Source organism: Phalangium opilio, unplaced genomic scaffold, assembly GCF_054372755.1.
Source record: "Phalangium opilio isolate 3A_F unplaced genomic scaffold, DU_Popi_V2 ptg000232l_1, whole genome shotgun sequence".
Classification (NCBI taxonomy): Eukaryota; Metazoa; Arthropoda; class Arachnida; order Opiliones; family Phalangiidae; genus Phalangium; species Phalangium opilio.
The window spans coordinates 2323738-2350308 of NW_028324223.1; the positions used below are offsets into that span (position 1 = coordinate 2323738).

General features: G+C 34.7%; 6 protein-coding genes across 6 annotated transcripts; 5 read left to right on the forward strand and 1 right to left on the reverse strand.

Annotated features, from left to right (window-relative positions):
- Window positions 1–1254: 1254 nt before the first annotated feature.
- On the reverse strand, window positions 1255–23663 carry LOC149612777 (ufm1-specific protease 1-like). Its single transcript, XM_089858201.1, has 7 exons — window positions 22570–23663; window positions 22433–22499; window positions 22213–22350; window positions 22002–22104; window positions 21818–21894; window positions 21572–21722; window positions 1255–3213 (listed from the first exon to the last, which is right to left on the reverse strand). The coding sequence occupies exons 1-6, from the start codon at window positions 22584–22586 to the stop codon at window positions 21585–21587; spliced, it is 540 nt and encodes a 179-aa protein (XP_089714327.1). The 5' UTR covers window positions 22587–23663; the 3' UTR covers window positions 1255–3213; window positions 21572–21584.
- On the forward strand, window positions 4603–5823 carry LOC149612778 (uncharacterized). The gene is made up of 3 exons (XM_089858251.1): window positions 4603–5108; window positions 5174–5546; window positions 5615–5823. The coding sequence occupies exons 1-3, from the start codon at window positions 4603–4605 to the stop codon at window positions 5801–5803; spliced, it is 1068 nt and encodes a 355-aa protein (XP_089714377.1). The 3' UTR covers window positions 5804–5823.
- Window positions 6632–7658, forward strand: LOC149612779 (uncharacterized). Its single transcript, XM_089858278.1, has 4 exons — window positions 6632–6856; window positions 6937–7156; window positions 7274–7439; window positions 7517–7658. The coding sequence occupies exons 1-4, from the start codon at window positions 6694–6696 to the stop codon at window positions 7607–7609; spliced, it is 642 nt and encodes a 213-aa protein (XP_089714404.1). The 5' UTR covers window positions 6632–6693; the 3' UTR covers window positions 7610–7658.
- On the forward strand, window positions 10588–13288 carry LOC149612780 (uncharacterized). Its single transcript, XM_089858252.1, has 3 exons — window positions 10588–11068; window positions 11658–11975; window positions 12043–13288. The coding sequence occupies exons 1-3, from the start codon at window positions 10863–10865 to the stop codon at window positions 13286–13288; spliced, it is 1770 nt and encodes a 589-aa protein (XP_089714378.1). The 5' UTR covers window positions 10588–10862.
- A 762-nt stretch (window positions 23664–24425) lies between the features above and the next one.
- Window positions 24426–25441, forward strand: LOC149612781 (tubulin beta-2 chain-like). Its single transcript, XM_089858185.1, has 4 exons — window positions 24426–24756; window positions 24825–24935; window positions 25005–25249; window positions 25305–25441. Exons 1-4 carry the CDS (start codon window positions 24729–24731, stop codon window positions 25344–25346), a joined length of 426 nt encoding a protein of 141 aa, XP_089714311.1. The 5' UTR covers window positions 24426–24728; the 3' UTR covers window positions 25347–25441.
- Window positions 25306–26342, forward strand: LOC149612782 (tubulin beta chain-like). Its single transcript, XM_089858184.1, has 2 exons — window positions 25306–25928; window positions 25986–26342. Exons 1-2 carry the CDS (start codon window positions 25460–25462, stop codon window positions 26162–26164), a joined length of 648 nt encoding a protein of 215 aa, XP_089714310.1. The 5' UTR covers window positions 25306–25459; the 3' UTR covers window positions 26165–26342.
- The last annotated feature ends 229 nt before the right edge of the window (window positions 26343–26571 follow it).

Genomic DNA, 26571 nt, shown 5'->3' on the forward strand with positions numbered 1-26571 from the left:
AAGCACCCACAAGTACCCACAAGCACTCACAAGTACCCACAAGTACCTACAAGCACCCACAAGTACCTACAAGCACCCACAAGCACCCACAAGTACCTACAAGCACCCACAAGCACTCACAAGTACCCACAAGCACTCACAAGTACCCACAAGCACTCACAAGTACCTACAAGCACTCACAAGTACCTACAAGCACTCACAAGTACCTACAAGCACTCACAAGTACCCACAAATACCTACATGCACCAACAAGTACCTACATGCACCCACAAGTACCTACATGCACCCACAAGTACCTACATGCACCCACAAGTACCTACAAGCACCCACAAGTACCTACAAGCACCCACAAGTACCTACAAGCACCCACAAGTACCTACAAGCACCCACAAGTACCTACAAGCACCCACAAGTACCTACAAGCACCCACAAGTACCTACAAGCACCCACAAGTACCTACAAGCACCCACAAGTACCTACAAGCACCCACAAGTACCTACAAGCACCCACAAGTACCTACAAGCACCCACAAGTACCTACATGCACCCACAAGTACCTACATGCACCCACAAGTACCTAAATGCACCCACAAGTACCTACAAGCACCCACAAGTACCTGCAAACACCCACAAGCACCCACAAGTACCTACAAACACCCACAAGCACCCACAAGTACCTACAAGTACCCACAAGAACCCACAAGTACCTACAAGTACCCACAAGAACCCACAAGTACCTACAAGTACCCACAAGAACCCACAAGTACCTACAAGTACCCACAAGAACCCACAAGCACCTACAAGTACCCACAAGCACCTACAAGTACCCACAAGTACCCATAAGCACCAACAAGTACCGACAAGCACCCACAAGCACCCACAAGTACCTACATGCACCCACAAGTACCCACAAGTACCTACAAGCACCCACAAGTACCTACAAGCACCCACAAGTACCCACAAGTACCCACAAGCACCCACTAGTACCCACAAGCACCTACTAGTACCCACAAGTACCTACAAGCACCCACACGCACCTACAAGTACCCATAAGCACCTACAAGTACCCATAAGCACCTACAAGTACCCATAAGCACCTACAAGTACCCATAAGCACCTACAAGTACCCATAAGCACCTACAAGTACCCATAAGCACCTACAAGTACCCATAAGCACCTACAAGTACCCATAAGCACCCACAAGTACCTACATGCACCAACAAGTACCTACAAGCACCCACAAGTACCTACAAGCACCCACAAGGTAATCAAGTTTAAGTAGCTTTAACCTAAGCAGAGAAAAGATAAAATGTCCATTAAGCTAGCTATTTGTTCCAAGAATTTGACTATAACCGCGGTAAAACGACCAAACTCGCTTCATACACTACATTACTCATGCTAAAATGTCGCAGGTTCCATAGTTTCAGGGTAAACCACGTAAGTCGGAGCATGTAATTAAAACTATGAAAAACAGTACTTAAACTTAATTTTTCTTGACGAAAAAAAATAGGCGCCAACTATGGATATGGGGCTTTCATTTAAGACCGTTTTCAAATCTATCTAACGTATAGTTATTTTTGTAAGGGTATGGACAAAATTTGTAACTTTGGAAAATTTCCCACGTTATTTCTATGGGAAATTTCCAGTTTTTCGTCAAAATCTGTGATTAATTTTATGGAAATGAAAACCACCCTTAGCAACTTTATTTTTTATAAAATAAACTAATTAATGGATCTCTTTGAAATTTTAACCACATATTAAGGGTCCGAATTGTAGTTCAGTGGATTTTTTTTGAACCAATTAGTACAATACAAAAAAAACTACATCCAAACAAAAAACCCTCCTTATACATTAAGAGCAGTATGAAGTCTTATCTAAGAGAGCTACCGCTCTCATAGAATTATACCCGTATAAATTAAATAGATAAATAAATAAATAAATTGGGCGTTGACGTCACAGCCTAATTACTCTAATTGTTCCGTCTATATTTAAATAATATATATCACTTTCAAAGGGTGTAAAAATAAATAAACAAACACACTTTAAAAGTTCGCACCCTGGCTTCAAATTTAAAGTGAGGGTGAAACGGGTGAGAGCATGATACAATACAACAGCGTCACGTCTCTCCAATTATCTTTAATTATGTCGTAATATGGAATTCTAAAATTAGCTCCCTGGTGAGCGGAAAGGGCTAAACAAACTGTAATACCATAGCAATTAGCCGACCCCCCAAGAGTAATCGCGCCGGAACCGGAATTCACGTGATTCGAAATCGTGAAAACGAACGTTATAGGAAAAGGTGTGATGAAACGCTCAAATACACCTTGAAAGCTTCATAGATTGAATATGAGTAGAATCAGCGTTCACTTTCACTTTAAATATAGCGCGTGCTATTCGAGCACGCGATACATTAAAGGGAACGTGACACGATTACAAAATACGAAGTCGTTCGTTCTTAGGTACTTAGACCGTTTAAAAGGCCTTAAATAGGGTGTTTTATCGGTTGCACTTTGTAAAATAGTTCGCGTTGATATGTAGTATAATGGAATTATTTCCGGACAAATGAAACTTAATCGCTTTTGATGCTGAAAACGAGATGGTACTTTATTATACCTTTGTTAGAAGAAAATTATTTCTTCTCATTGAAGAACGGTTTAATTCAAGGGTCAAAGGTTATCTCACCCTCCCCTCGAGTTAATATAACCGTAAATTTTATGGCGTAATTCTATTAAGTAAGTGGGAGTCTCGGCCAGCGGCCAGCGTAGGAAATGACCGCGGGTCAATTCACCTTACTTACGTAACCCCGCCTACAAATACTTCAAATTACAAACTTCTAACGCCACCACGCTTTTCGAATCAATTAATCTTTGCGGTGTTTAAGCCTAAAGAGCAAACTTTTGACATCTTTATTAAACTAAGGTGGGACCCCGAGGGGAAGGGAAGGGTTGTGCTCTCCCAAAATAGTAAAGGACCACTTAATTTTGAGGGAGGGGGGGCTACAATTTAATTTCTATTCTTAGAAAAAGGAAGGGCAAAACAACGGTGGTTCTTGTAGGCACGTAATACAAAAAGCTAATTACCACAATCCGCCGCAATTAGCGTTGCTGGAAATTCTTTCGGGGCACGACAATTGACCATTCCGTAAAGTGACCCAACGCCCCCGGTGCGGACTACTTTCGACCATTGGTAAAACTCCGCCTCTATACCGATATTTCTAAATCCCGATAAAAATATAGAAGAAAAGAAAGAAAGTATTGTTATAATTAATCCCAGACGGCAACAAAGAAAAAGAAAAGAAATTGTAATATTTCAATCCGAAGAAGATTTTGTAAAAATATTATATTACTATTTTACGACCAAAGTTCCCAAAAACATTACTAATAATAGACTAGCGGCACTCGCTGTTATTTTCCCCGTAGATTTTAATACGTACAAACGTAATGTAGTGCCATTACTACGCCCGAGTTTCACGATGCTCATATCACGCGCCAAAAACACGCTCCACCCACAACGTAACTTCTCGCGCGCGGGTGTATATAATATTTTCTCGTGAAAAACCACGTGCTATTAATATCATCTTTGCGAAAACAATAGAGGCAAGGCTGTAAGTACCCACAGAGTTCCTCAAAGCCCCCGCCTTTATCTGTACTACTTCCAATTCGAGTAACGAAGATTTCTCGCGCGCGTATTAAATAATGTCTCGTGAAAAACCTCGTGCTACTAATATCATCTTTTCGAAAACAATAGAGACAAGGCTGTAAGTACCAGGGGAGTTCCTCATAGGTCCTGCCTTTAACTGTACTACTTCCAATTCGATTAACGAAGATTTCTCGCGCGTATTAAATAATTTCTCGTGAAAAACCACGTGCTATTAATATCATCTTTTCGAAAACAATAGAGACAAGGCTGTAAGTACCAGGGGAGTTTCTCATAGGTCCTGCCTATAACTGTACTACTTCCAATTCGATTAACGAAGATTTCTCGCGCGTAGAACTTAACCCTTGTAATTACTGCCATTATCCGGGGTGGGGACACCGCAAAAAAAAAAACAGAAAGAAATAAGTAGTCGCTGACCGTTTCCTCTGGCCTCCCCTTCAACCCCCCCCTTCTTCCCTGGACACACTCACACACACCGTGGGTCACCAGCACCACCGCCTATGCACGTGAACGATTCCAGAGAAATAATATCACTCGGGGATCATTTTCCGTTTCGTAATCGGCTCTACCCGAATCCTTTGGGCCTTTTGGTCAAAGGCTGACCGCAGTCGCTGCCGCCGTTTCAACAACAAGAGCATTTCTTAAACGGCGATTGTAGGCCGAGTGGGCCGACGAGATTTCAATTTCTTCATTTTAATCCGCGGCTTCCTAGCTCCTTTGAAGAAATGATTTTATTTCTTCGGGATCATTTCGACGCGAGTTTGGTGTCGAAAACGGATTGTCAAATCGCGAGTTGAAAGATTGTCCCTCCTCATTAACGGGCATTGTTAATTAAATAATTGTTTTTGGGACTGTAAGTATTAACGTAATTGAAACTACAAGGCGTCATTCGAGATTAGATTTGACTTAATTCCATTTGGCAGCAGAGTGGAAATCATTGGTCGTCATGTTATTGTCCGGCAAAATCGGTGGCTCAAACTACGCTTTCGTCAAGATGGCGACGTGCCTAATCCTTCTGAGCGTCATCAGCGCCTCACGGACCTCGAATGACGTCGTGGAAGAAGCCGAGACTTTTCTGTCGCGGTTAAGGGCCCTTTGGAAGTCCTCCGGAGGCAACCCCATTCAGGAACCAACCGAAATTAACAAGTTTAGGAACAAAAACGAGTTCGGTTGGCGACAAAGCTCCGAAGAGGAATATTCGCCCTCCAAGAGTGACCCGAGATTTAGAACCAAGTACCGACAACTTAAGGTTCCTGTTCGTTTGGGATTGGTGCGATTTTCGCCTAGGAAACCGACGGCTTTACCCCAGCTCAATTCCGACCATTCTTTTCCCGTCTTGATGCCATCCGAACCCAATTGGGTCAACAACTTTACCACGGCCAATCATCAAGCCGCGCTCTATCGACTAATCACCAAGGACTCTCTTTCCCGACAAAGGATCAAGTCTAAAAGGTACCACCGACTAAAACTTTGTATCGAGATGCGTTGACTTAATTGGGTTTGTTTATCTTATTTAGAAGTCTGTCCAAGAGGAACAGTTATTTCCCGGAACCGGACGAGCTACCCCACGAGACGGACGCTTCCCTTCAGGAAGAGTCCGAACAGGCATCGCGTCGGGATGGAAGTCGATGGTCCGATTATTTCAGCGGACCGGAAGTAGCTCACGATGTCTGTCCAAGCGTTAGTGATTGGGTGGCTCGTTCGGAAGCCCTGGACCCTTACGGGAACCGGTTGACCGTCCTTCAACGTATCCCCGTTAACGGAACAGTGGTCAATCAGTACTTTTTCGAGACGTATTGCGCTTCTTCGGCTATTGAAGCCATGGACAATGTCCATTCCGCTTACTATTCCTCCAGGACGTTGATTGAATGCCGAGGAATCAATAAAAAAGTAAGTACCACCGTGTCCAACCCATTCCCGTTAAGTAATTAAGATTAAAATTAAGATTCTCTTTATAGCTTTGGAATTCCCGTTGCAAAGAGAACTTTATCTGGACATACGGTAAAGTCATCACGGTCAGCGGGGACATTGGTTGGAGCGTCATAGCCATACGTGGCTCGTGCGGCTGCGCAATATGGAGAAAAGGAGACGAGTTGGTCGGCAGAAGGAGACGACTTATGTCCAGAAAACCGCCCAACAAACATTAAAATAGATTAAGTCTGGTCTCACCCCTACCCACTTTCAAACAAACAAACAAACAAAAAAATATATAGAGTAATGACAGCCCTTTACCATGTCAAGGCTAAAATCATAATAGGCGTAAAGACGGGGTGCCATTCCTCTATAGGATATACTAAAAATAATATAGATATTTCTTCGTTGACCATCAATTGTATTAACGAGTTAAAATTAAGTCCTTTAATTGCTAATTATTCATTTATGTAAATTTTTCCGTACCTATCATTCGTATATTTCATTGAAATAAAAATATAATACTTTTCAAATGACCTCCGATTCGATATATCTTTGAAATTAATATAATATAATTATAATTTATAAATAATAAGTTTATTTTAAACTTGCCAATGCGCATTGTCTTTCATTTCGAAACTGATTCAAGGTTTCCATTTTAATATTTAAACAGCTCGAGATTTCAAAAGCGCGTGCTTTGGGGGTTACGGGGTTCACGCGCAAATTGCTTACTTATAAAAGTGAAAGGCTTTAACTTATACTTTTATATATTTAAGCAAACTCCGATTGAAACGTCGGTAATAGGCTAATGGCAGCGCGTGCCCTTTCGCCCTATTAAACATTACGGGTATTTGGTATTAAGTGTCAAGAGACCATTTCAAATTCAAATGAAACCATGATTGAGGACAATCTATATATTTTTAAAACAAATAATCCGTTAAATATTTAAATTCGATAAAAATAATCGGTATCAATTTCAAGTTGGGATTTCTTTACAAATTTCAAATCACAGATAGGATATTTGTCAGCCTGGAGTCATTCAGAAGTACGCGCTGTCTACCAAGCTAGCTTTAAAATAAACCCCAAAAAAAATTCCAGGATATTCTTAAGCCTTTTTTAAAAAAAAATGTTTGTGGTCAGTTATACATTCTTATTTTTGTTATTCGGTGCAAACTGTTGGGCGCAAACAACCGAGGCTGAAGATGACGAACTGGTAACGCTGACCACGACCGAAACCCCAGCAGCAGTTCCCGACACTAATGGACCACTATTTACATATAGCACGTGTGGTAATAAATTAAGCCTTGCCATATATATATAAACTTGTATTTAAAAATTAAATTTGAAATTATTTTTTTTTCCTTCTTAGATGACAATGAGTCTAGTAACGACACTGTCCGACTTAACAAAGTTAAGGTTCGACCGGACCCTGTTAGGTTAAACGCCGAGTTACGGTTCTCTTTGGACGTGACCTTTGACACCGATATTCCCCTGGACAGCAAGATTCAATTGAAGATTTATAAACCAATCGAACTTTTTGGGAACAAAATTGACCTTAGAATTCCGTGTATGAGGACATTTGGATCATGGTTAGTTTAACTTAATTACTTTTCCACGAAATTTGCAAAGCTAAAAGTTCATAACCGAAAGTTGAACTAGAGTTCAGTTCAGTTCAATTTTAAAAAATTGATTAATTTAATTTTCAGCGAGTACAGTTTCTGCAGTCTGGCGGAATTGATGAAAGACGAAATATGCAAATTACTTCCGGCTAGTCAACCCTGTACTTGTCCCTTCACCAAAGGACGGTACCAAGTCAATGACGCCAATGTTAAGATACCGCATCTAAGCGACACCCTAGTTAGACTGGCAGTTGTTAGTCTGAATTAATTATTTTCTTTTTCAAACAACATTAAAAGACTTAATTAATTAATTAACTTAATGAACATTAGGGCGACTATTACGGGGAAGTTATCATGAGCAGTGGCGAGCAACAATTGGCATGCGCCAAGTACACTGTCCGTGTCCTCAAGAAGGAAGAATAAAAATGGCCATTATTTTTATTAATAAAATTTGTTCGATTTGACCACCGTTTATCTTTTGAATTTACTATAACCTTTAACCTTAAATTAACCCATCTAGTACTAAAAAGATAAGCGGGCGTACCACTTAAGTAACTCGGATATTAGGTCTATGATTGATGGTAAATATTTTTTCGGGGCCAATAATCCCTAAATGGACATCTGACCACCAGTACCATGCACCAGACTTCCGGTTATCTTAGGTTAGAATCTATACTGATTCCCCATGAGATAACAAGTAGGTAGGTAACTTCGAACGGCGATAAAATAAGCAGCGCTGTCAAAAGTACTTAAGACATCATTCTACCACCATATTCCTTATTTATGTCCAATTTTTCTGATGGACTACTCGTCTCCCGGGGCCCAAACAATAACCTAAAACATATCCTTACCCGCGTGCATTCTAGAGCACTAAGGTAATGAAGAGAAAAGCAGCCTTGGAAGGCCTTCACGATAAACAATAACCTTTTGGTACTATACTATACGTCTGACCAAAATCTGATTCCACTATAAAGGTTTCTAGCCAATGAACGATGCCCTAGCGTTTTCGCTTGTAAATTCTACAGAGAATGGGCTCACCTACCGTTACCAACTTATTGGGTTTACCGGAACGACTTAGTTTTAACAATACTGAGCTTTTGAAGGGAGATGAGTCATATACTTAATACCTCCGCTATATAAAGGTAGGTTCCGAGCTCCCGGACCATCATTTTATCCAGAGTATGCGTGGTACGGCCGTGTATCGCTTAGAGCCATAGTTTCAAGTATTTTAAGATTTAAAAATGAATTTCCCGGATTTAATTTTGTTAATGATACTAATTAGTGGGGGGCCAGGGGGGATGGGGATGGTACCACCCATGGTTTTAGAGAAGAACTTGGATTATCCGGTTTACGATGATGATCTGGTCAACAGGGGCATGAGAGACTCTGGACAGTCGCGAGTAGCCAAAGAAATAGGTGTAGATAGAAAACCAAAGGTATTTACGGACATTTTAAACCTGATTTTGGGAGATATGTTGAAGAACAAAGCCAGTAAGTATACTCGCATCCATATTGAATTGAAAATCCCTGACCAATTTTGTACCAAAATTCCCGAATTCATTTTGAAACCATTTGCAATGCAACTAATTAAAACCCCCAAAACGAAAAGTTTTAGCCCAAGACCTGAATTCCAAAGCACCAACGACGAACCCGAGATTGATGGATTTCGAAGATCAGAGGATCACAACAAACGAATTAAACAACGATCCTTCATCTCAACAGCAGAAAAAAGCCGGCGAAAACTTTATCAGATTTGGACGCAAGCGACGCCGGGTAAACCTAGCCCCGGTCGCCGGTCCCGTGGTCGTGGGACCCAAAATAATCCGATGGGACAACGCCCAACCTTGCCCGGAAGAACGGGAACCAATAAGGGAACCCTGGATTATCATGGCCCGAAAAGAACCCGAGGGACCCGAAGCCGAAACCTTCATTCGATTCGGGAAAAATTCCCGAAATAAAGTCGACAAAAGAGACCCAAGTTTCAAATGTAAATTATAATTAAGTTTATAATTAAAAATAATAATTATAATTATAATTATAATAAAATTGGACTTTAAAATATAATAAAAATACTGAATTCAAAAAAGAAAGTCGTTTTTAAGAATTTTTTGAAACTTAATATATTATAATATTTGAGCGCCTTGGACGGAAAAGGTATATATTTTATAAAGGGGGTAGGCAGTGTAAAATATCGTCTGCTAGCTCTATAGGGTTAGTGTTTAGGCCCACACTCGAAATAAAAATGTTTGCGAAGGTAGGGTGGGCCAATTATTATTACCCTAAAAGGGAAAAAAAGGTAGCTACAAAAAAATGAACTAGGAATTTACTCGTGGGCTTGCGGAGAGTTAGATCTCTTTGCCAAACAGCCTTATTGCCAAATTCAACGCGGTTCAAACGAGACACGATTACCCACAAATTAAATTTAATTAATTAAATTAATTAATTTAATTAAGTACTTTAAAATGAATTTAAACTCAATGATTAAACCGCAATTGGAATTGGTAAGTAAAGTTTTATATTTATATTCATTTAACAAACAAAGGGAAGCTAACCTTACGGGGTATTCAATATAAACTCTCTTTATTCAAAGGGAAGCTAACCTTACGGGGTATTGATTCAATATAAACACTTTTTATTCGAAGGGAAGCTAACCTTACGGGGTATTGATTCAATATAAACACTTTTTATTCGAAGGGAAGCTAACCTTACGGGGTTTTCAATATAACCTTTATCTTTATTAAAATAGAAGACGACCCATTATAGACATAATTAATTTAATACACTGTCCCTTTAATTATCGCGTTTAAAACTCCTGGCAAATAAAACTGAATACCGAGAGAAATAATCTCAAGTTTTCAAAAAACCTATTTTTAAAATATTCCGATGGGTAGCCTAGTAAAAAAAAGATGTTATAACCTTATTTGTCGAAATCTTAAGTCTTTTTAAAAGTCGACCACGTGACAGAGAGCGCGAGAGAGAGCACGCGCACTAAGTTTTACGCGGGAGCACCGCACGAGGAAGAAGAAGATGCGTTTCGCGCCAAAAAAGTGATGGGGGGAAAGAAAAAGAAGCTCAAGAGCAATTGGCGGCATCATATCATCCCGATCCCGGATGCAAGGAGAGGGAATTTCTTCTTTACCATAAGAGGGAGGAATTCGAGATCTCTCTCTCTCTCTCTCTCTATGGCTGGCTTAAGGCACCTTCACACGATCACGTTAAAACATATCATGGATAATACTTGTTATATAACGATAACACACGTGACCTTTATAAATTATAGCTTTAAATTAAATTAGATCAAAGTGTTTTTGGGGGTTTTTCTTTTGGGGGTTTAAAGGCAAAATTATTTCTCGCGTTTCTCTTCTGTCTTTGGGAGATGATTTCCTTCTCAGGCGAAGGAGGGCTGCTGGGGTAGAAACTTTGCCAAATTAAGACAAGCTATTTCTGTAAAAAGTCGGTTCTCTCTCTCTCAGCTAGTGACGATAGTACTTATGCCAGCAGATTGGCCCAACACACGCAAACACACAGCTAAATTCATCTCTTAACAGACACAGACAGACACGCCACGTCGTACCCAACAAACTAAGACTAGCTAATATTTCGCTACGGAAGTAATTGAATTAATATCTTTAGAATGAGGTAAAATTGGGACAGACGCGAACGCCATTTGTTTGTGATGTTCCTTGGTAAGGATTACCAGCAACAGCAACAACAACAGAAACCACAAACGAGTACCAGTTGCAACAATATCATGACGTTTATAAACGAGCAAGAATGTCAACATCCCCCCGCTGCCGCCGGGGCGGTCAGCATTCTTAACCACCAACTTGACCACCACCAACAACAGCAAGATACGCAAAATGGTCTCAACAAGCAAAACACGTAAGTTATTATAAACTTTGGATTCTGTTTCAGGGTGGGACGCGGTTATCTTTTCTTTGGCACTATTCCCGAATGTTTTTCCTTAAATGGAAATGGGTGGAGAGGATCCCAAGGTCAAATTAGAGGTCATATATCGTAACTTAGTTTAAATTTATTTCTTGGATTAAGAATAAGTACTTTACAAGGGTTAAACCGGGTGTACCAAAAAGGGTAATTATATTACAACCGAAGTACAATTGCATGGGACACCCCCCTAATATTGTTACAAGTGTTTTAAGGATGACCCTTCAGAATGGTATGGTCAGCTTCTTACGTAATTGGTAAAACACTTCAAAATCAATTTAGGGACGTGTTCCTTGTGGAAGGGTTGGAAAAATCGGACATATTGGTTACATTTTCGGACTCGAGATTGATAGAACCCCCATGTCCCACTGCATGTACTTCGGTCCCATAATTACCAGCTCAGTTTATTGGAACACGCTAAAGGCGCAGTGTAGCTATTCATAGGTTGGTAATTGTATTATAGCTAGAGGTAGGTAATATAAAGGGGTAGTGAAACGAGTGTCAATGGTAAATGTTATACAATCAGGGAAGGTAAGGATGGTGATGGTGGTGGTGGTGGTGATGGACCATTCGGATACTCGCAAAAATTCTTTCACATTTCTGACGGAAATCTCTACAGCGTCTTCTCGCCTCTGCAAGGACGCAGCTACGGCGTCAAACCGTCCTTTCTACGCAAACACAGATGTACCGTGCAAGAAACCAAGAACAACAACGGACTACCACCACCGGGGACAACGACTGGCAACAAGAAAGCTAACAAACGCAATCAAAGGAAGGGACTCAAGTTTCATAACTTCATCCCATCAGAGAGCATCACGTCCGAGAGAGACGAAGGACGGGACAGGTAACGTCATGAATTGAAATTATTCACCCGAAAGCGAGACACGTGACCATAGAATTCCCTTCCCTAGGTCGAACAAGGACATTCAAAATGGACACGGTGGCAAAAAAACCTCATCGGAGACAGGGGGACGAAGGAGTGGTACACCGACGGGGGAAGTCTGGAAAGTTCACGCCGAATGTCGACTACGCGAGGAACACGGCACCAAACAAATCATGGTCTCCAATTGGTCACTTTCAAGTGACAGTCCAGCCATACCCAGAAACCAACCGCCACCCCCGTCAATAAAAACCAATTTTAAAGTTCTGGAAGAAAGTCGGTCTAGTGGTGGCGCGGGTCCGGAGTTACTGGTAGCTCCCAAACCTCATAGGGAAAACGGGGGCGGGACACACATGCGCGAGATTCAACCAATGGAAGTGACATCGGAATCGAGAAAAGAAGAGACCGTCGCCAATAAACCCAGTGTCTTACAACAATACTTGGAATATGGTAAAATGTTACCCGATTCCGACTTAGAGGACGTTGAGGTTAAACAAGAATTGGTGGTAGAGGATGGGAAGAAACGTAGGAGGAAACCGACTACAACCAGGAGGGTAGTTCCCTACAATAAGTACTTGAGCATGGTGGATAAACACGAAGACGCGCCTTTGGACTTATCCTGCCAGCAACGCGAGGACCATTTCCCTGTCGAAATGGACCACCAAGACACGAAACTCGGACTCTACGACCCGAATGAATGGACCGATTGCCCGCGCCTTATTAAATCAGAGTGTCCCTTACCATCTACGTCATACGGCGGCCCAACAACCAATCAGAAACTATTACCACCGGGTTTCATGTCCCTTTCATTACAAGGACAAAAAGGTGGTTCGGAAATAGGTAACGCGATGGGGAGAACGATTCAGTTCGATTCAGCGGGGGGTAGTGGTAGTAATCGAGAGATCGCGATGGGGAGAACGGATCAGTTCGGTTCGAGAGCCCGTAGGAAACCTAGTCAAAGAACCATAATTCGACAGAAATTGGAGGACACTTTTAAACAAAATGGTTTTCTGGTCAAAACGAAGCAAGTGTCGGACGGTGACGCAACTTTTTGTAAATTTAAACAATTGAGGAAATATACGCGTTATTATTTGAAGAGTTGGCATCAACATTTGCCCGACGAGGTTCATAAACTATGGAAGGGGTTCTTGCCCCCCAAAACCCCCTTAAACGCCGCCGCCTCCTCCACCACCCAGGGGGCCACACCCAGCACCACCGCCGCCTCACACCAAGAAGTCACCCACAATACTCAACCCCAAGACGAGAAAAATATATAATATTTACTTACTGGTCAAAAGTTAATTGTTAAAATGTGCCAAATTTTGTTGTTTTTAATTTATTTAAATTTTGTTAATAATTAATTAATTAATTAATTAATTAATTGTCATAGAAGTGATATTTATCTATTAAAAATATTAGTTGATTTTAATTTTAATTTAATATATTTAATTTAATTCAGAGAGAAATTAAAAATTAAATTTTTGGTTGACAACATTAATTTGAGTTTCGTATTTTGTTTTCCCGAATTAATTCACACTTTTCCGAATTAATTATCACGTTCCCGAATTAATTATCACGTTCCCGAATTAATTCACACTTTTCCGAATTAATTATCACGTTCCCGAATTAATTCACACTTTTCCGAATTAATTATCACGTTTCCGAATTAATTATCACGTTTCCGAATTAATTATCACGTTTCCGAATTAATTATCACGTTCCCGAATTAATTCACACTTTCCGAATTAATTATCACGTTCCCGAATTAATTATCACATTTCCGAATTAATTACCACATTTCCGAATTAATTATCACGTTTCCGAATTAATTATCACATTTCCGAATTAATTACCACATTTCCGAATTAATTATCACGTTTCCGAATTAATTATCACGTTTCCGAATTAATTATCACGTTTCCGAATTAATTATCACGTTCCCGAATTAATTCACACTTTTCCGAATTAATTTACACTTTTCCGAATTAATTTACACTTTTCCGAATTAATTTACACTTTTCCGAATTATCACGTTCCCGAATTAATTATCACGTTCCCGAATTAATTATCACGTTCCCGAATTAATTATCACGTTCCCGAATTAATTATCACGTTCCCGAATTAATTATCACGTTCCCGAATTAATTATCACGTTCCCGAATTAATTATCACGTTCCCGAATTAATTATCACGTTTCCGAATTAATTATCACGTTCCCGAATTAATTATCACGTTCTCAAATTAATTATCATTTTTCCCGAATTAATCATTATTTTACCGAATTAATTATCACTTTGCCGAATTAATTATCACTTTGCCGAATTAATTATCACGTTCCCGAATTAATTATCACGTTCTCGAATTAATTATCACGTTCTCAAATTAATTATCACGTTCTCAAATTAATTATCACGTTCTCAAATTAATTATTATTTTACCGAATTAATTATCACTTTGCCGAATTAATTATCACTTTGCCGAATTAATTATCACGTTCCCGAATTAATTATCACGTTCCCGAATTAATTATCACGTTCCCGAATTAATTATCATTTTTCCCGAATTAATTATCATTTTTCCCGAATTAATTATCATTTTTCCCAAATTAATTTAATTTTTCCCGAATTAATTTAATTTTTCCCGAATTAATTATCATTTTTCCCGAATTAATTATCATTTTTCCCAAATTAATTTAATTTTTCCCAAATTAATTATCATTTTTCCCCGAATTAATTATAATTTTTCCCCAAATTAATTATAATTTTTCCCGAATTAATTATCATTTTTCCCAAATTAATTATAATTTTTCCCAAATTAATTATAATTTTTCCCAAATTAATTATAATTTTTCCCAAATCAATTATAATTTTCCCTAATAAATTGGCTTATGAGCTTTATTCTCCCAAATTCGGAGTAGGAAGTTTGAATTTAATTTTTCCCAAATTAATTATCATTTTTCCCCGAATTAATTATCATTTTTCCCCAAATTAATTATCATTTTTCCCCAAATTAATTATAATTTTTCCCGAATTAATTATAATTTTTCCCAAATTAATTATCATTTTTCCCAAATTAATTATCATTTTTCCCAAATTAATTATCATTTTTCCCAAATCAATTATAATTTTCCCTAATAAATTGGCTTATGAGCTTTATTCTCCCAAATTGGGAGTAGGAAGTTTGAATTTAATTTTTCCCAAATTAATTATCATTTTTCCCCGAATTAATTATCATTTTTCCCCAAATTAATTATAATTTTTCCCCAAATTAATTATAATTTTTCCCGAATTAATTATCATTTTTCCCAAATTAATTATCATTTTTCCCAAATTAATTATCATTTTTTCCAAATCAATTATAATTTTCCCTAATAAATTGGCTTATGAGCTTTATTCTCCCAAATTGGGAGTAGGAAGTTTGAATTTAATTTTTCCCAAATTAATTATCATTTTTCCCCGAATTAATTATCATTTTTCCCCAAATTAATTATCATTTTTCCCCAAATTAATTATAATTTTTCCCCAAATTAATTATAATTTTTCCCTAATTAATTATCATTTTTCCCAAATTAATTTTCATTTTTCCCAAATTAATTATCATTTTTCCCAAATCAATTATAATTTTCCCTAATAAATTGGCTTATGAGCTTTATTCTCCCAAATTGGGAGTAGGAAGTTTGAATTTAATTTTTCCCAAATTAATTATCATTTTTCCCCGAATTAATTATCATTTTTCCCCAAATTAATTATCATTTTTCCCCAAATTAATTATAATTTTTCCCCAAATTAATTACAATTTTTCCCGAATTAATTATCATTTTTCCCAAATTAATTATCATTTTTCCCAAATTAATTATCATTTTTCCCAAATCAATTATAATTTTCCCTAATAAATTGGCTTATGAGCTTTATTCTCCCAAATTGGGAGTAGGAAGTTTGAATTTAATTTTTCCCAAATTAATTATCATTTTTCCCCGAATTAATTATCATTTTCCCCCAAATTAATTATAATTTTTCCCCAAATTAATTATAATTTTTCCCCAAATTAATTATAATTTTTCCCGAATTAATTATCATTTTTCCCAAATTAATTTTCATTTTTCCCAAATTAATTATCATTTTTCCCAAATTAATTATCATTTTTCCCAAATCAATTATAATTTTCCCTAATAAATTGGCTTATGAGCTTTATTCTCCCAAATTGGGAGTAGGAAGTTTGAATTTAATTTTTCCCAAATTAATTATCATTTTTCCCCGAATTAATTATCATTTTTCCCCAAATTAATTATAATTTTTCCCCAAATTAATTATAATTTTTCCCAAATCAATTATAATTTTCCCTAATAAATTGGCTTATGAGCTTTATTCTCCCAAATTGGGAGTAGGAAGTTTGAATTTAATTTTTCCCAAATTAATTATCATTTTTCCCCGAATTAATTATCATTTTTCCCCAAATTAATTATAATTTTTCCCCAAATTAATTATAATTTTTCCCGAATTAATTATAATTTTTCCCGAATTAATTATCATTTTTCCCAAATTAATTTTCATTTTTCCCAAATTAATTATCATTTTTCCCAAATTAATTATCATTTTTCCCAAATCAATTATAATTTTCCCTAATAAATTGGCTTATGAGCTTTATTCTCCCAAATTGGGAGTAGGAAGTTTGAATTTAATTTTTCCCAAATTAATTATCATTTTTCCCCGAATTAATTATCATTTTTCCCCAAATTAATTATAATTTTTCCCCAAATTAATTATAATTTTTCCCGAATTAATTATCATTTTTCCCAAATTAATTATCATTTTTCCCCAAATTAATTATAATTTTTCCCGAATTAATTATCATTTTTCCCAAATTAATTATAATTTTTTCCAAATTAATTATAATTTTTCCCAAATTAATTATAATTTTTCCCAAATTAATTATCATTTTTCCCAAATTAATTATCATTTTTCCCCAAATTAATTATCATTTTTCCCGAATTAATTATCATTTTTCCCAAATTAATTATCATTTTTCCCAAATTAATTATCATTTTTCCCAAATTATCATTTTTCCCAAATTAATTATCATTTTTCCCAAATCAATTATAATTTTCCCTAATAAATTGGCTTATGAGCTTTATTCTCCCAAATTGGGAGTAGGAAGTTTGAATTTAATTTTTCCCAAATTAATTATCATTTTTCCCCGAATTAATTATCATTTTTCCCCAAATTAATTATAATTTTTCCCCAAATTAATTATAATTTTTCCCGAATTAATTATCATTTTTCCCAAATTAATTATCATTTTTCCCCAAATTAATTATCATTTTTCCCGAATTAATTATCATTTTTCCCAAATTAATTATAATTTTTTCCAAATTAATTATAATTTTTCCCAAATTAATTATAATTTTTCCCAAATTAATTATCATTTTTCCCAAATTAATTATCATTTTTCCCCAAATTAATTATCATTTTTCCCGAATTAATTATCATTTTTCCCAAATTAATTATCATTTTTCCCAAATTAATTATCATTTTTCCCAAATTAATTATCATTTTTCCCAAATTAATTATCATTTTTCCCAAATTAATTATCATTTTTCCCAAATCAATTATAATTTTCCCTAATAAATTGGCTTATGAGCTTTATTCTCCCAAATTGGGAGTAGGAAGTTTGAATTTAATTTTTCCCAAATTAATTATCATTTTTCCCCGAATTAATTATCATTTTTCCCCAAATTAATTATAATTTTTCCCCAAATTAATTATAATTTTTCCCGAATTAATTATAATTTTTCCCGAATTAATTATCATTTTTCCCAAATTAATTTTCATTTTTCCCAAATTAATTATCATTTTTCCCAAATTAATTATCATTTTTCCCAAATCAATTATAATTTTCCCTAATAAATTGGCTTATGAGCTTTATTCTCCCAAATTGGGAGTAGGAAGTTTGAATTTAATTTTTCCCAAATTAATTATCATTTTTCCCCGAATTAATTATCATTTTTCCCCAAATTAATTATAATTTTTCCCCAAATTAATTATAATTTTTCCCGAATTAATTATCATTTTTCCCAAATTAATTATCATTTTTCCCCAAATTAATTATCATTTTTCCCCAAATTAATTATAATTTTTCCCAAATTAATTATAATTTTTTCCAAATTAATTATAATTTTTCCCAAATTAATTATAATTTTTCCCAAATTAATTATCATTTTTCCCAAATTAATTATCATTTTTCCCCAAATTAATTATCATTTTTCCCGAATTAATTATCATTTTTCCCAAATTAATTATCATTTTTCCCAAATTAATTATCATTTTTCCCAAATTAATTATCATTTTTCCCAAATTAATTATCATTTTTCCCAAATCAATTATAATTTTCCCTAATAAATTGGCTTATGAGCTTTATTCTCCCAAATTGGGAGTAGGAAGTTTGAATTTAATTTTTCCCAAATTAATTATCATTTTTCCCCGAATTAATTATCATTTTTCCCCAAATTAATTATAATTTTTCCCGAATTAATTATCATTTTTCCCAAATTAATTATAATTTTTCCCCAAATTAATTATCATTTTTCCCAAATTAATTATAATTTTCCCTAATAAATTGGCTTATGAGCTTTATTCTCCCAAATTGGGAGTAGGAAGTTTGAATTTAATTTTTCCCAAATTAATTATCATTTTTCCCAAATCAATTATAATTTTCCCTAATAAATTGGCTTATGAGCTTTATTCTCCCAAATTGGGAGTAGGAAGTTTGAATTTAATTTTTCCCAAATTAATTATCATTTTTCCCCGAATTAATTATCATTTTTCCCCAAATTAATTATAATTTTTCCCCAAATTAATTATAATTTTTCCCGAATTAATTATCATTTTTCCCAAATTAATTATCATTTTTCCCCAAATTAATTATAATTTTTCCCGAATTAATTATCATTTTTCCCAAACTAATTATAATTTTTTCCAAATTAATTATAATTTTTCCCAAATTAATTATAATTTTTCCCAAATTAATTATCATTTTTCCCAAATTAATTATCATTTTTCCCCAAACTAATTATCATTTTTCCCGAATTAATTATCATTTTTCCCAAATTAATTATTTTTCCCAAATTAATTATCATTTTTCCCAAATTAATTATCATTTTTCCCAAATTAATTATCATTTTTCCCAAATCAATTATAATTTTCCCTAATAAATTGGCTTATGAGCTTTATTCTCCCAAATTGGGAGTAGGAAGTTTGAATTTAATTTTTCCCAAATTAATTATCATTTTTCCCCGAATTAATTATCATTTTTCCCCAAATTAATTATAATTTTTCCCGAATTAATTATCATTTTTCCCAAATTAATTATAATTTTTCCCCAAATTAATTATCATTTTTCCCAAATTAATTATAATTTTCCCTAATAAATTGGCTTATGAGCTTTATTCTCCCAAATTGGGAGTAGGAAGTTTGAATTTAATTTTTCCCAAATTAATTATCATTTTTCCCCGAATTAATTATCATTTTTCCCCAAATTAATTATAATTTTTCCCCAAATTAATTATAATTTTTCCCGAATTAATTATCATTTTTCCCAAATTAATTATCATTTTTCCCCAAATTAATTATAATTTTTCCCGAATTAATTATCATTTTTCCCAAATTAATTATCATTTTTCCCCAAACTAATTATCATTTTTCCCGAATTAATTATCATTTTTCCCAAATTAATTATCATTTTTCCCAAATTAATTATCATTTTTCCCAAATTAATTATCATTTTTCCCAAATTAATTATCATTTTTCCCAAATTAATTATCATTTTTCCCAAATCAATTATAATTTTCCCTAATAAATTGGCTTATGAGCTTTATTCTCCCAAATTGGGAGTAGGAAGTTTGAATTTAATTTTTCCCAAATTAATTATCATTTTTCCCCGAATTAATTATCATTTTTCCCCAAATTAATTATAATTTTTCCCGAATTAATTATCATTTTTCCCAAATTAATTATAATTTTTCCCCAAATTAATTATCATTTTTCCCAAATTAATTATAATTTTTCCCAAATTAATTATCATTTTTCCCAAATTAATTATCATTTTTCCCCGAATTAATTATCATTTTTCCCGAATTAATTATCATTTTTCCCAAATTAATTATCATTTTTCCCAAATTAATTATCATTTTTCCCAAATTAATTATCATTTTTCCCAAATTAATTATCATTTTTCCCAAATCAATTATAATTTTCCCTAATAAATTGGCTTATGAGCTTTATTCTCCCAAATTGGGAGTAGGAAGTTTGAATTTAATTTTTCCCAAATTAATTATCATTTTTCCCCAAATTAATTATAATTTTTCCCGAATTAATTATCATTTTTCCCAAATTAATTATAATTTTTCCCCAAATTAATTATCATTTTTCCCAAATTAATTATAATTTTCCCTAATAAATTGGCTTATGAGCTTTATTCTCCCAAATTGGGAGTAGGAAGTTTGAATTTAATTTTTCCCAAATTAATTATCATTTTTCCCCGAATTAATTATCATTTTTCCCCAAATTAATTATAATTTTTCCCCAAATTAATTATAATTTTTCCCGAATTAATTATCATTTTTCCCAAATTAATTATCATTTTTCCCCAAATTAATTATAATTTTTCCCGAATTAATTATCATTTTTCCCAAATTAATTATCATTTTTCCCCAAACTAATTATCATTTTTCCCGAATTAATTATCATTTTTCCCAAATTAATTATCATTTTTCCCAAATTAATTATCATTTTTCCCAAATTAATTATCATTTTTCCCAAATTAATTATCATTTTTCCCAAATTAATTATCATTTTTCCCAAATCAATTATAATTTTCCCTAATAAATTGGCTTATGAGCTTTATTCTCCCAAATTGGGAGTAGGAAGTTTGAATTTAATTTTTCCCAAATTAATTATCATTTTTCCCCGAATTAATTATCATTTTTCCCCAAATTAATTATAATTTTTCCCGAATTAATTATCATTTTTCCCAAATTAATTATAATTTTTCCCCAAATTAATTATAATTTTTCCCGAATTAATTATCATTTTTCCCAAATTAATTATCATTTTTCCCAAATTAATTATCATTTTTCCCCGAATTAATTATCATTTTTCCCGAATTAATTATCATTTTTCCCAAATTAATTATCATTTTTCCCAAATTAATTATCATTTTTCCCAAATTAATTATCATTTTTCCCAAATTAATTATCATTTTTCCCAAATCAATTATAATTTTCCCTAATAAATTGGCTTATGAGCTTTATTCTCCCAAATTGGGAGTAGGAAGTTTGAATTTAATTTTTCCCAAATTAATTATCATTTTTCCCCGAATTAATTATCATTTTTCCCCAAATTAATTATCATTTTTCCCGAATTAATTATCATTTTTCCCAAATTAATTATAATTTTTCCCCAAATTAATTATCATTTTTCCCAAATTAATTATAATTTTCCCTAATAAATTGGCTTATGAGCTTTATTCTCCCAAATTGGGAGTAGGAAGTTTGAAACTTCACTAACCTGTTTAATTTTTTCACGGGTTAAATTTGAATTGTGGCAAGCACAAGTTGTAGAAGGACGAATCCATGAATGTTTCAGCATTCCTCCATGAAATCCAACCCTTACTTTCCAATTCTGATGAGTCCTGAGTGACAACAACATAATGAGGATCCTAAACAAATTAAAAAAAAAAAACAAACAAACAAACAATTAAGTCACAAAATTCATAATTAATTTCCCCAAATTAAAATAATCAAAATTAATTACCAAAATAAGGAAAAATAATTCAGTTTCAGATTGACAAATTCCCAGAATTCCTTTGGATGAAGCATCAACATCACCCCCTGAAATGAGAAAAACATACAAATGACAATTAAAAAAACTAATTTCTTAACAAATAATCAATTAATCAATTAACTAATTAAAAAATAATTAATTATAATTTAATTACCCATCATAATTGGAGCTCCAATTGTTTCAAAATGATTTTTGATAACTTCAGCATAATTTGGTAAATCTTTTCCACTTTTAACATGAATTATTTTACAAGGAACCTATAATATTAAATTAAAATTAAATAACTCTCATTAGAATTAATGATTTAATTCTTCTAATTAGGTTAGATAATGTTACATTAAATGATAATTAAATATTCCACGTACATTATAAAAATAATCCAAACACAGAGCAACTTCGACAGATCCAATCCATTCCCGGGAATTTTCAAAGCTGGAGTCTTTATCACCCATTAAAACTAAGGCTTTTTGAATTTCGGGGATACTAGGCACGTTTCTAGCCTCCTTTTTCCATTAAATGTTATCAATAATTATCCTAATTAACTCTAATTACATTTAATTATTACTAAACTTTAAATAAAATTACCCTATGACGACTCAATTGAGTGAGACGAACCCAAGAACATAATGTCTGTAGCGTTCGATCCCCAACCCTTAATTTAATTTAATTTAAATTAAATTAAATTAACTACAATCTTAATTAAATACGTTTAAATGACTCACAACATCATTGAAAGCATCACATTTATAATGATAATAGAGGTAGACGCGTTTAACTAAATTAGGGTTAACATTTTCAATGGGAGATTTCAATCCTTCATGGACGTTTCGAAGTAAATTCATAATTAACTTTAGTAATTAACTAGCTGTCACCCGCGGCGTCGCTCGCGTATAATAAGAACTTCCATCAAAATGATACAAAGAATGGGCAGATTTTACTGATGATCAATTTTTTTTGTACCACCCTAGGAGCGAAGGCACTCGGCGTTGCCCGTCAGCCCGTCGGAACATTTTTTTATTACTTTTCACGCGGACATTATTCCATAAAGAAGGGTTTTTAAATTTCTGGCCGCCATTTTAAAAGATGGCAACAAATCGAGCCCAAAAGAGCATTCAGCCCGTCTTATAGGTTAAAGGAAAGCAGTGTACTAAATATTTGCGAAATCGGTTGAAACGCGCGGACTTTGTTGCATAAAGAAGGATTTTTACATTTCTGGGCGCCATTTTTTAAGATGGCGACGGATTGGAAAAACCTTTCTTAGTACGCGCCTACTACTTATGAGTAACGTTCCTGCAAATTTTCAGCCTTCTAGGGCAAGCGGTTTGGGCTGGGCGTTGATTATCAGTCAGTCTGTCAGTCAGTCAGTCAATCAGTCAGTCAGGACTTTGATTTATATAGATATAGATTAATTAATTAAAAGAGAACTTATAATTAGAAATATAAAAGAAAAGTTCAATTAAAACCGGCGAAATTGCCGCCGAAACTGTCGTCTGCTAGCTGTCAATGCTACAGCCTGACAGGCTGGGAAATAAGGATCCGTCACTTTTTTCAAATTCGGTTACTGAAAGTCACTTTTCCAAAAATTAGTTACTATTGTAAAGGCTAGTTCTCACTTGGCAAATAGTCGCGGCGAATGAATTTTTCGCGTGGCGAAAAAAACCGGCGATATTTTAGTCGCTGGTGGAGTGGTTCTCATTGCGCGCAATATTTTAAATAAACGCTTCAGCAGGCCAAGCGCTATTTTACGCGTCTTAAGCCTAAAAATTCAAACTTGTATTCTATTTAAAAATGAACCAAGTTATTTCCTTGAACTCCTTAAAATAATTTTTGACAAATCCATATTTATCTAACAGAAACATATCAATTTTAGCTAGCGTACGTATTTTGCTCTTAAAAAATTAAATAAGAGGCGTGAAAACTTGCCTAAACTTACCTCTGTTATTTTCATAGAGATAGGAATATATATATTAGAACTCAATGGTTATTTTACATCAAGTAGCCAAGGCTTAAAATTGGCGACGTAGCACACTCCCCCGGGCCCCGTCCCACTACCTGAACCTGATTGGCTGAAGTATTTTTCGCCGAGCGTTTAGCGAAAAAAAATAGAACTGTCGCTTTGGGACTCTTTCCGGCGATTTTGACGGCGAATTGAAGAAAATTCGCTTATTTTATTCGCCGGTATCAAGTCGCGTGGCGAAAAATGCATTTTTTCGCCAAGTGAGAACCAGCCTTAACCGCGCGTTCTCGCTTGAAACCGAAAACACACGACTACGTAGTTAATGCAATCACACTCATTTATTTAACATAATCCTTGAATAAACTATTTACATTATATTTGGTTACTGAATACAACATCTGCCCTGATTCCCGGGCTACGTTCGAATAATCCCCTCGGAGATCAGCCAATCCCGGCTCTCGAGCAGACGACAGGTCTAAGGTTCAGTTACCCAGGCCGTCTAGCGGGGATCCCTGGTATCTAGTTAGATCGCTCCACCTGTTGGTGAACCCTTGTAAAGGGCTCCCCGTTACACTATTTGTCACTTTTTTTGGATTTTTGAGTCTTTCGGTGTTTTTTATCTTCTCGACCACAACGTTAAACGTAATATATTTGTCTTATGACAGTTTAAACGCTAAAAATAACGAGATCACAGTTGATCAAACCCCAAAATCGTGATGATACCTGTTAAAGGAAATTTGTCGAGTGTTTTTCTTGCGCAGTTAATATAGCAATTAAATGTTATTAATTAATAAGCTCATTTTAATCAGTTTTAAAGAAACAATTTTTTTTATTTGCAACTAGTTCTGGGACGTGATCTCCAATGAACATGGAATTGATGCTAATGGTGCCTATCATGGAGATTCTGACTTGCAGTTAGAACGAATGAATGTTTATTACAATGAAGCGTATGGTATTGATTAAACTTATTTTTGACTGGGGGTGTATTTTTTGGGAGTAATTTGTTGACATTGATAAAAGGTGGAAATTATGTTCCACGTGCTGTCATGGTTGATTTGGAACCTGGAACATTGGACTGTGTTCGATCTGGACGAATGGGGCAACTTTTTAGACCAGATAACTTCATATCTGGTACACAATGCTTTTTGAAAGCGTACATTTAATAGTTGGGGGTTTAGATTGTAATTTTGAAATTTCTAGGTCAAAGTAGTGCAGGGAACAATTGGGCTAAGGGGCACTACACTGAAGGGGCTGAACTTGTACCTAGTGTCATGGATGTTATCAGAAAAGAGTCTGAAAACTGTGACCGCCTTCAAGGGTTTCAGTTGGCCCATTCTTTAGGTGGTGGAACTGGTTCCGGTATGGGAACGCTCTTGATTGGCAAAATTCTTGAAGAATACCCTGATAGAATTATAAATACATTTAGTGTCATGCCATCCGCAAGAGTAAATGAGTTATCTCACAAATAGGTGTAACGTAAACTAAACAGTCTTTCAATAGGTTTCTGAGACACTTGTGGAACATTGTCAGTTCACCAGTTGATTGGAAACACTGCTGGAACCTATTGCTTTGATAATGAAGCTGTATATGATATTGGTTACCGTACTCTGAAATTAACCACACCTTCGCTTCGTGATTTGAACCATCTGATTTCAATGACCATGTCAGGGTTAACAACATGCTTAAGGTTTCCTGGTCAGCTCAATGCTGACCTCCGCAAACTAGCAGTTAATATGATCCCTTTCCCACGTCTCCATTTCTTCATGCCTGGCTTTGCTCCACTTACATCTCGTGAAAGCCAACCATACAGAAATATCTCAGTACCTGAACTAACTCAACAAATGTTCAATCCTGGTAACATGATGATAGCCTGTGACCCGAGACACGGTCGCTATTTGACAGTTGCAGCTATATTTAGAGGAAAGATGAGCATGAAAGAAGTTGATGACCTAATGTTTAATGTCCAGAATTTAAACAGTGGTTACTTTGTTAAATGGCTACCAAATAATATCCTAACTGCTGTCTGTGACATTCCACCACGTGGTTTCAAAATGTCCGCGACAATTATTGGAAACAATACGTCCATTCAGGAATTGTTCCATAGAATATCTGATAAATTTTCTGGTAATTGACCCAAGGAGTTTTAGTTAGCCCTGATAATTACATCAACTTTTCTTTCAGCAATGTTCTATCGCAAAGCTTTCTTGCATTGGTATACTTATGAAGGCATGGATGAAATGGAATTTACAGAGGCTGAATCCAATATGCATGACTTGATCTCAGAATATCAACAATATCAGGAAGGTACTGTTGAAGATCATGGAGAATTTGAGGAGGAGGAACAGTTGCGCGTGTGTTAATAATGATCCAAAGCAACTGAATTGGTGATTGTATGATGTCACTTATTAGGGATTTAAATCTAAAGTATGTATATTAAAATGTGTCAGAATTTTTATAGGAAAAAACAAAATAACAAGTTAATGTGTTCTGGGTAATTTAAAACCGATATTTTGTTTAATAAAGATATTTTAAATTGAACCTTTAATTCTAATTTAGTCGGCAATTAATTCAAAATATATTTAACTATAAACTACTACGTTAAAATAGGTGAGATGGAAGGAATGCCCGTGTCTCCCAATGAACCGCAATTCCCACATGGGTAAAAGAAAACCAAACTTTCCCGCGAAATGATTTTTTATATTTTTATTTCATCAGAGAGAATTTAGAAGGGGAGTGGAAGCCCCCCCCCCTTTGACTCTATTAAACG

Coding starts and splice junctions, on each gene's coding strand:
- LOC149612778 (XM_089858251.1), top strand. CDS start 4,603: ATGTTATTGTCCGGCAAAATCGGTGGCTCAAACTACGCTTTCGTCAAG. Junction 5,109..5,173: donor CAAAGGATCAAGTCTAAAAG/GTACCACCGACT, acceptor TATCTTATTTAG/AAGTCTGTCCAAGAGGAACA. Junction 5,547..5,614: donor GCCGAGGAATCAATAAAAAA/GTAAGTACCACC, acceptor TTCTCTTTATAG/CTTTGGAATTCCCGTTGCAA.
- LOC149612779 (XM_089858278.1), top strand. CDS start 6,694: ATGTTTGTGGTCAGTTATACATTCTTATTTTTGTTATTCGGTGCAAAC. Junction 6,857..6,936: donor ATTTACATATAGCACGTGTG/GTAATAAATTAA, acceptor TTTCCTTCTTAG/ATGACAATGAGTCTAGTAAC. Junction 7,157..7,273: donor ATGAGGACATTTGGATCATG/GTTAGTTTAACT, acceptor TTTAATTTTCAG/CGAGTACAGTTTCTGCAGTC.
- LOC149612780 (XM_089858252.1), top strand. CDS start 10,863: ATGTTCCTTGGTAAGGATTACCAGCAACAGCAACAACAACAGAAACCA. Junction 11,069..11,657: donor GGTCTCAACAAGCAAAACAC/GTAAGTTATTAT, acceptor TTATACAATCAG/GGAAGGTAAGGATGGTGATG. Junction 11,976..12,042: donor AGAGACGAAGGACGGGACAG/GTAACGTCATGA, acceptor TCCCTTCCCTAG/GTCGAACAAGGACATTCAAA.
- LOC149612777 (XM_089858201.1), bottom strand. Junction 22,351..22,432: donor CTCAATTGAGTCGTCATAGG/GTAATTTTATTT, acceptor TAATGGAAAAAG/GAGGCTAGAAACGTGCCTAG. Junction 21,895..22,001: donor TGGAGCTCCAATTATGATGG/GTAATTAAATTA, acceptor TTCTCATTTCAG/GGGGTGATGTTGATGCTTCA.
- LOC149612781 (XM_089858185.1), top strand. CDS start 24,729: ATGAATGTTTATTACAATGAAGCGTATG. Junction 24,757..24,824: donor TTATTACAATGAAGCGTATG/GTATTGATTAAA, acceptor CATTGATAAAAG/GTGGAAATTATGTTCCACGT. Junction 25,250..25,304: donor GTGTCATGCCATCCGCAAGA/GTAAATGAGTTA, acceptor GTCTTTCAATAG/GTTTCTGAGACACTTGTGGA.
- LOC149612782 (XM_089858184.1), top strand. CDS start 25,460: ATGACCATGTCAGGGTTAACAACATGCTTAAGGTTTCCTGGTCAGCTC. Junction 25,929..25,985: donor AATATCTGATAAATTTTCTG/GTAATTGACCCA, acceptor CTTTTCTTTCAG/CAATGTTCTATCGCAAAGCT.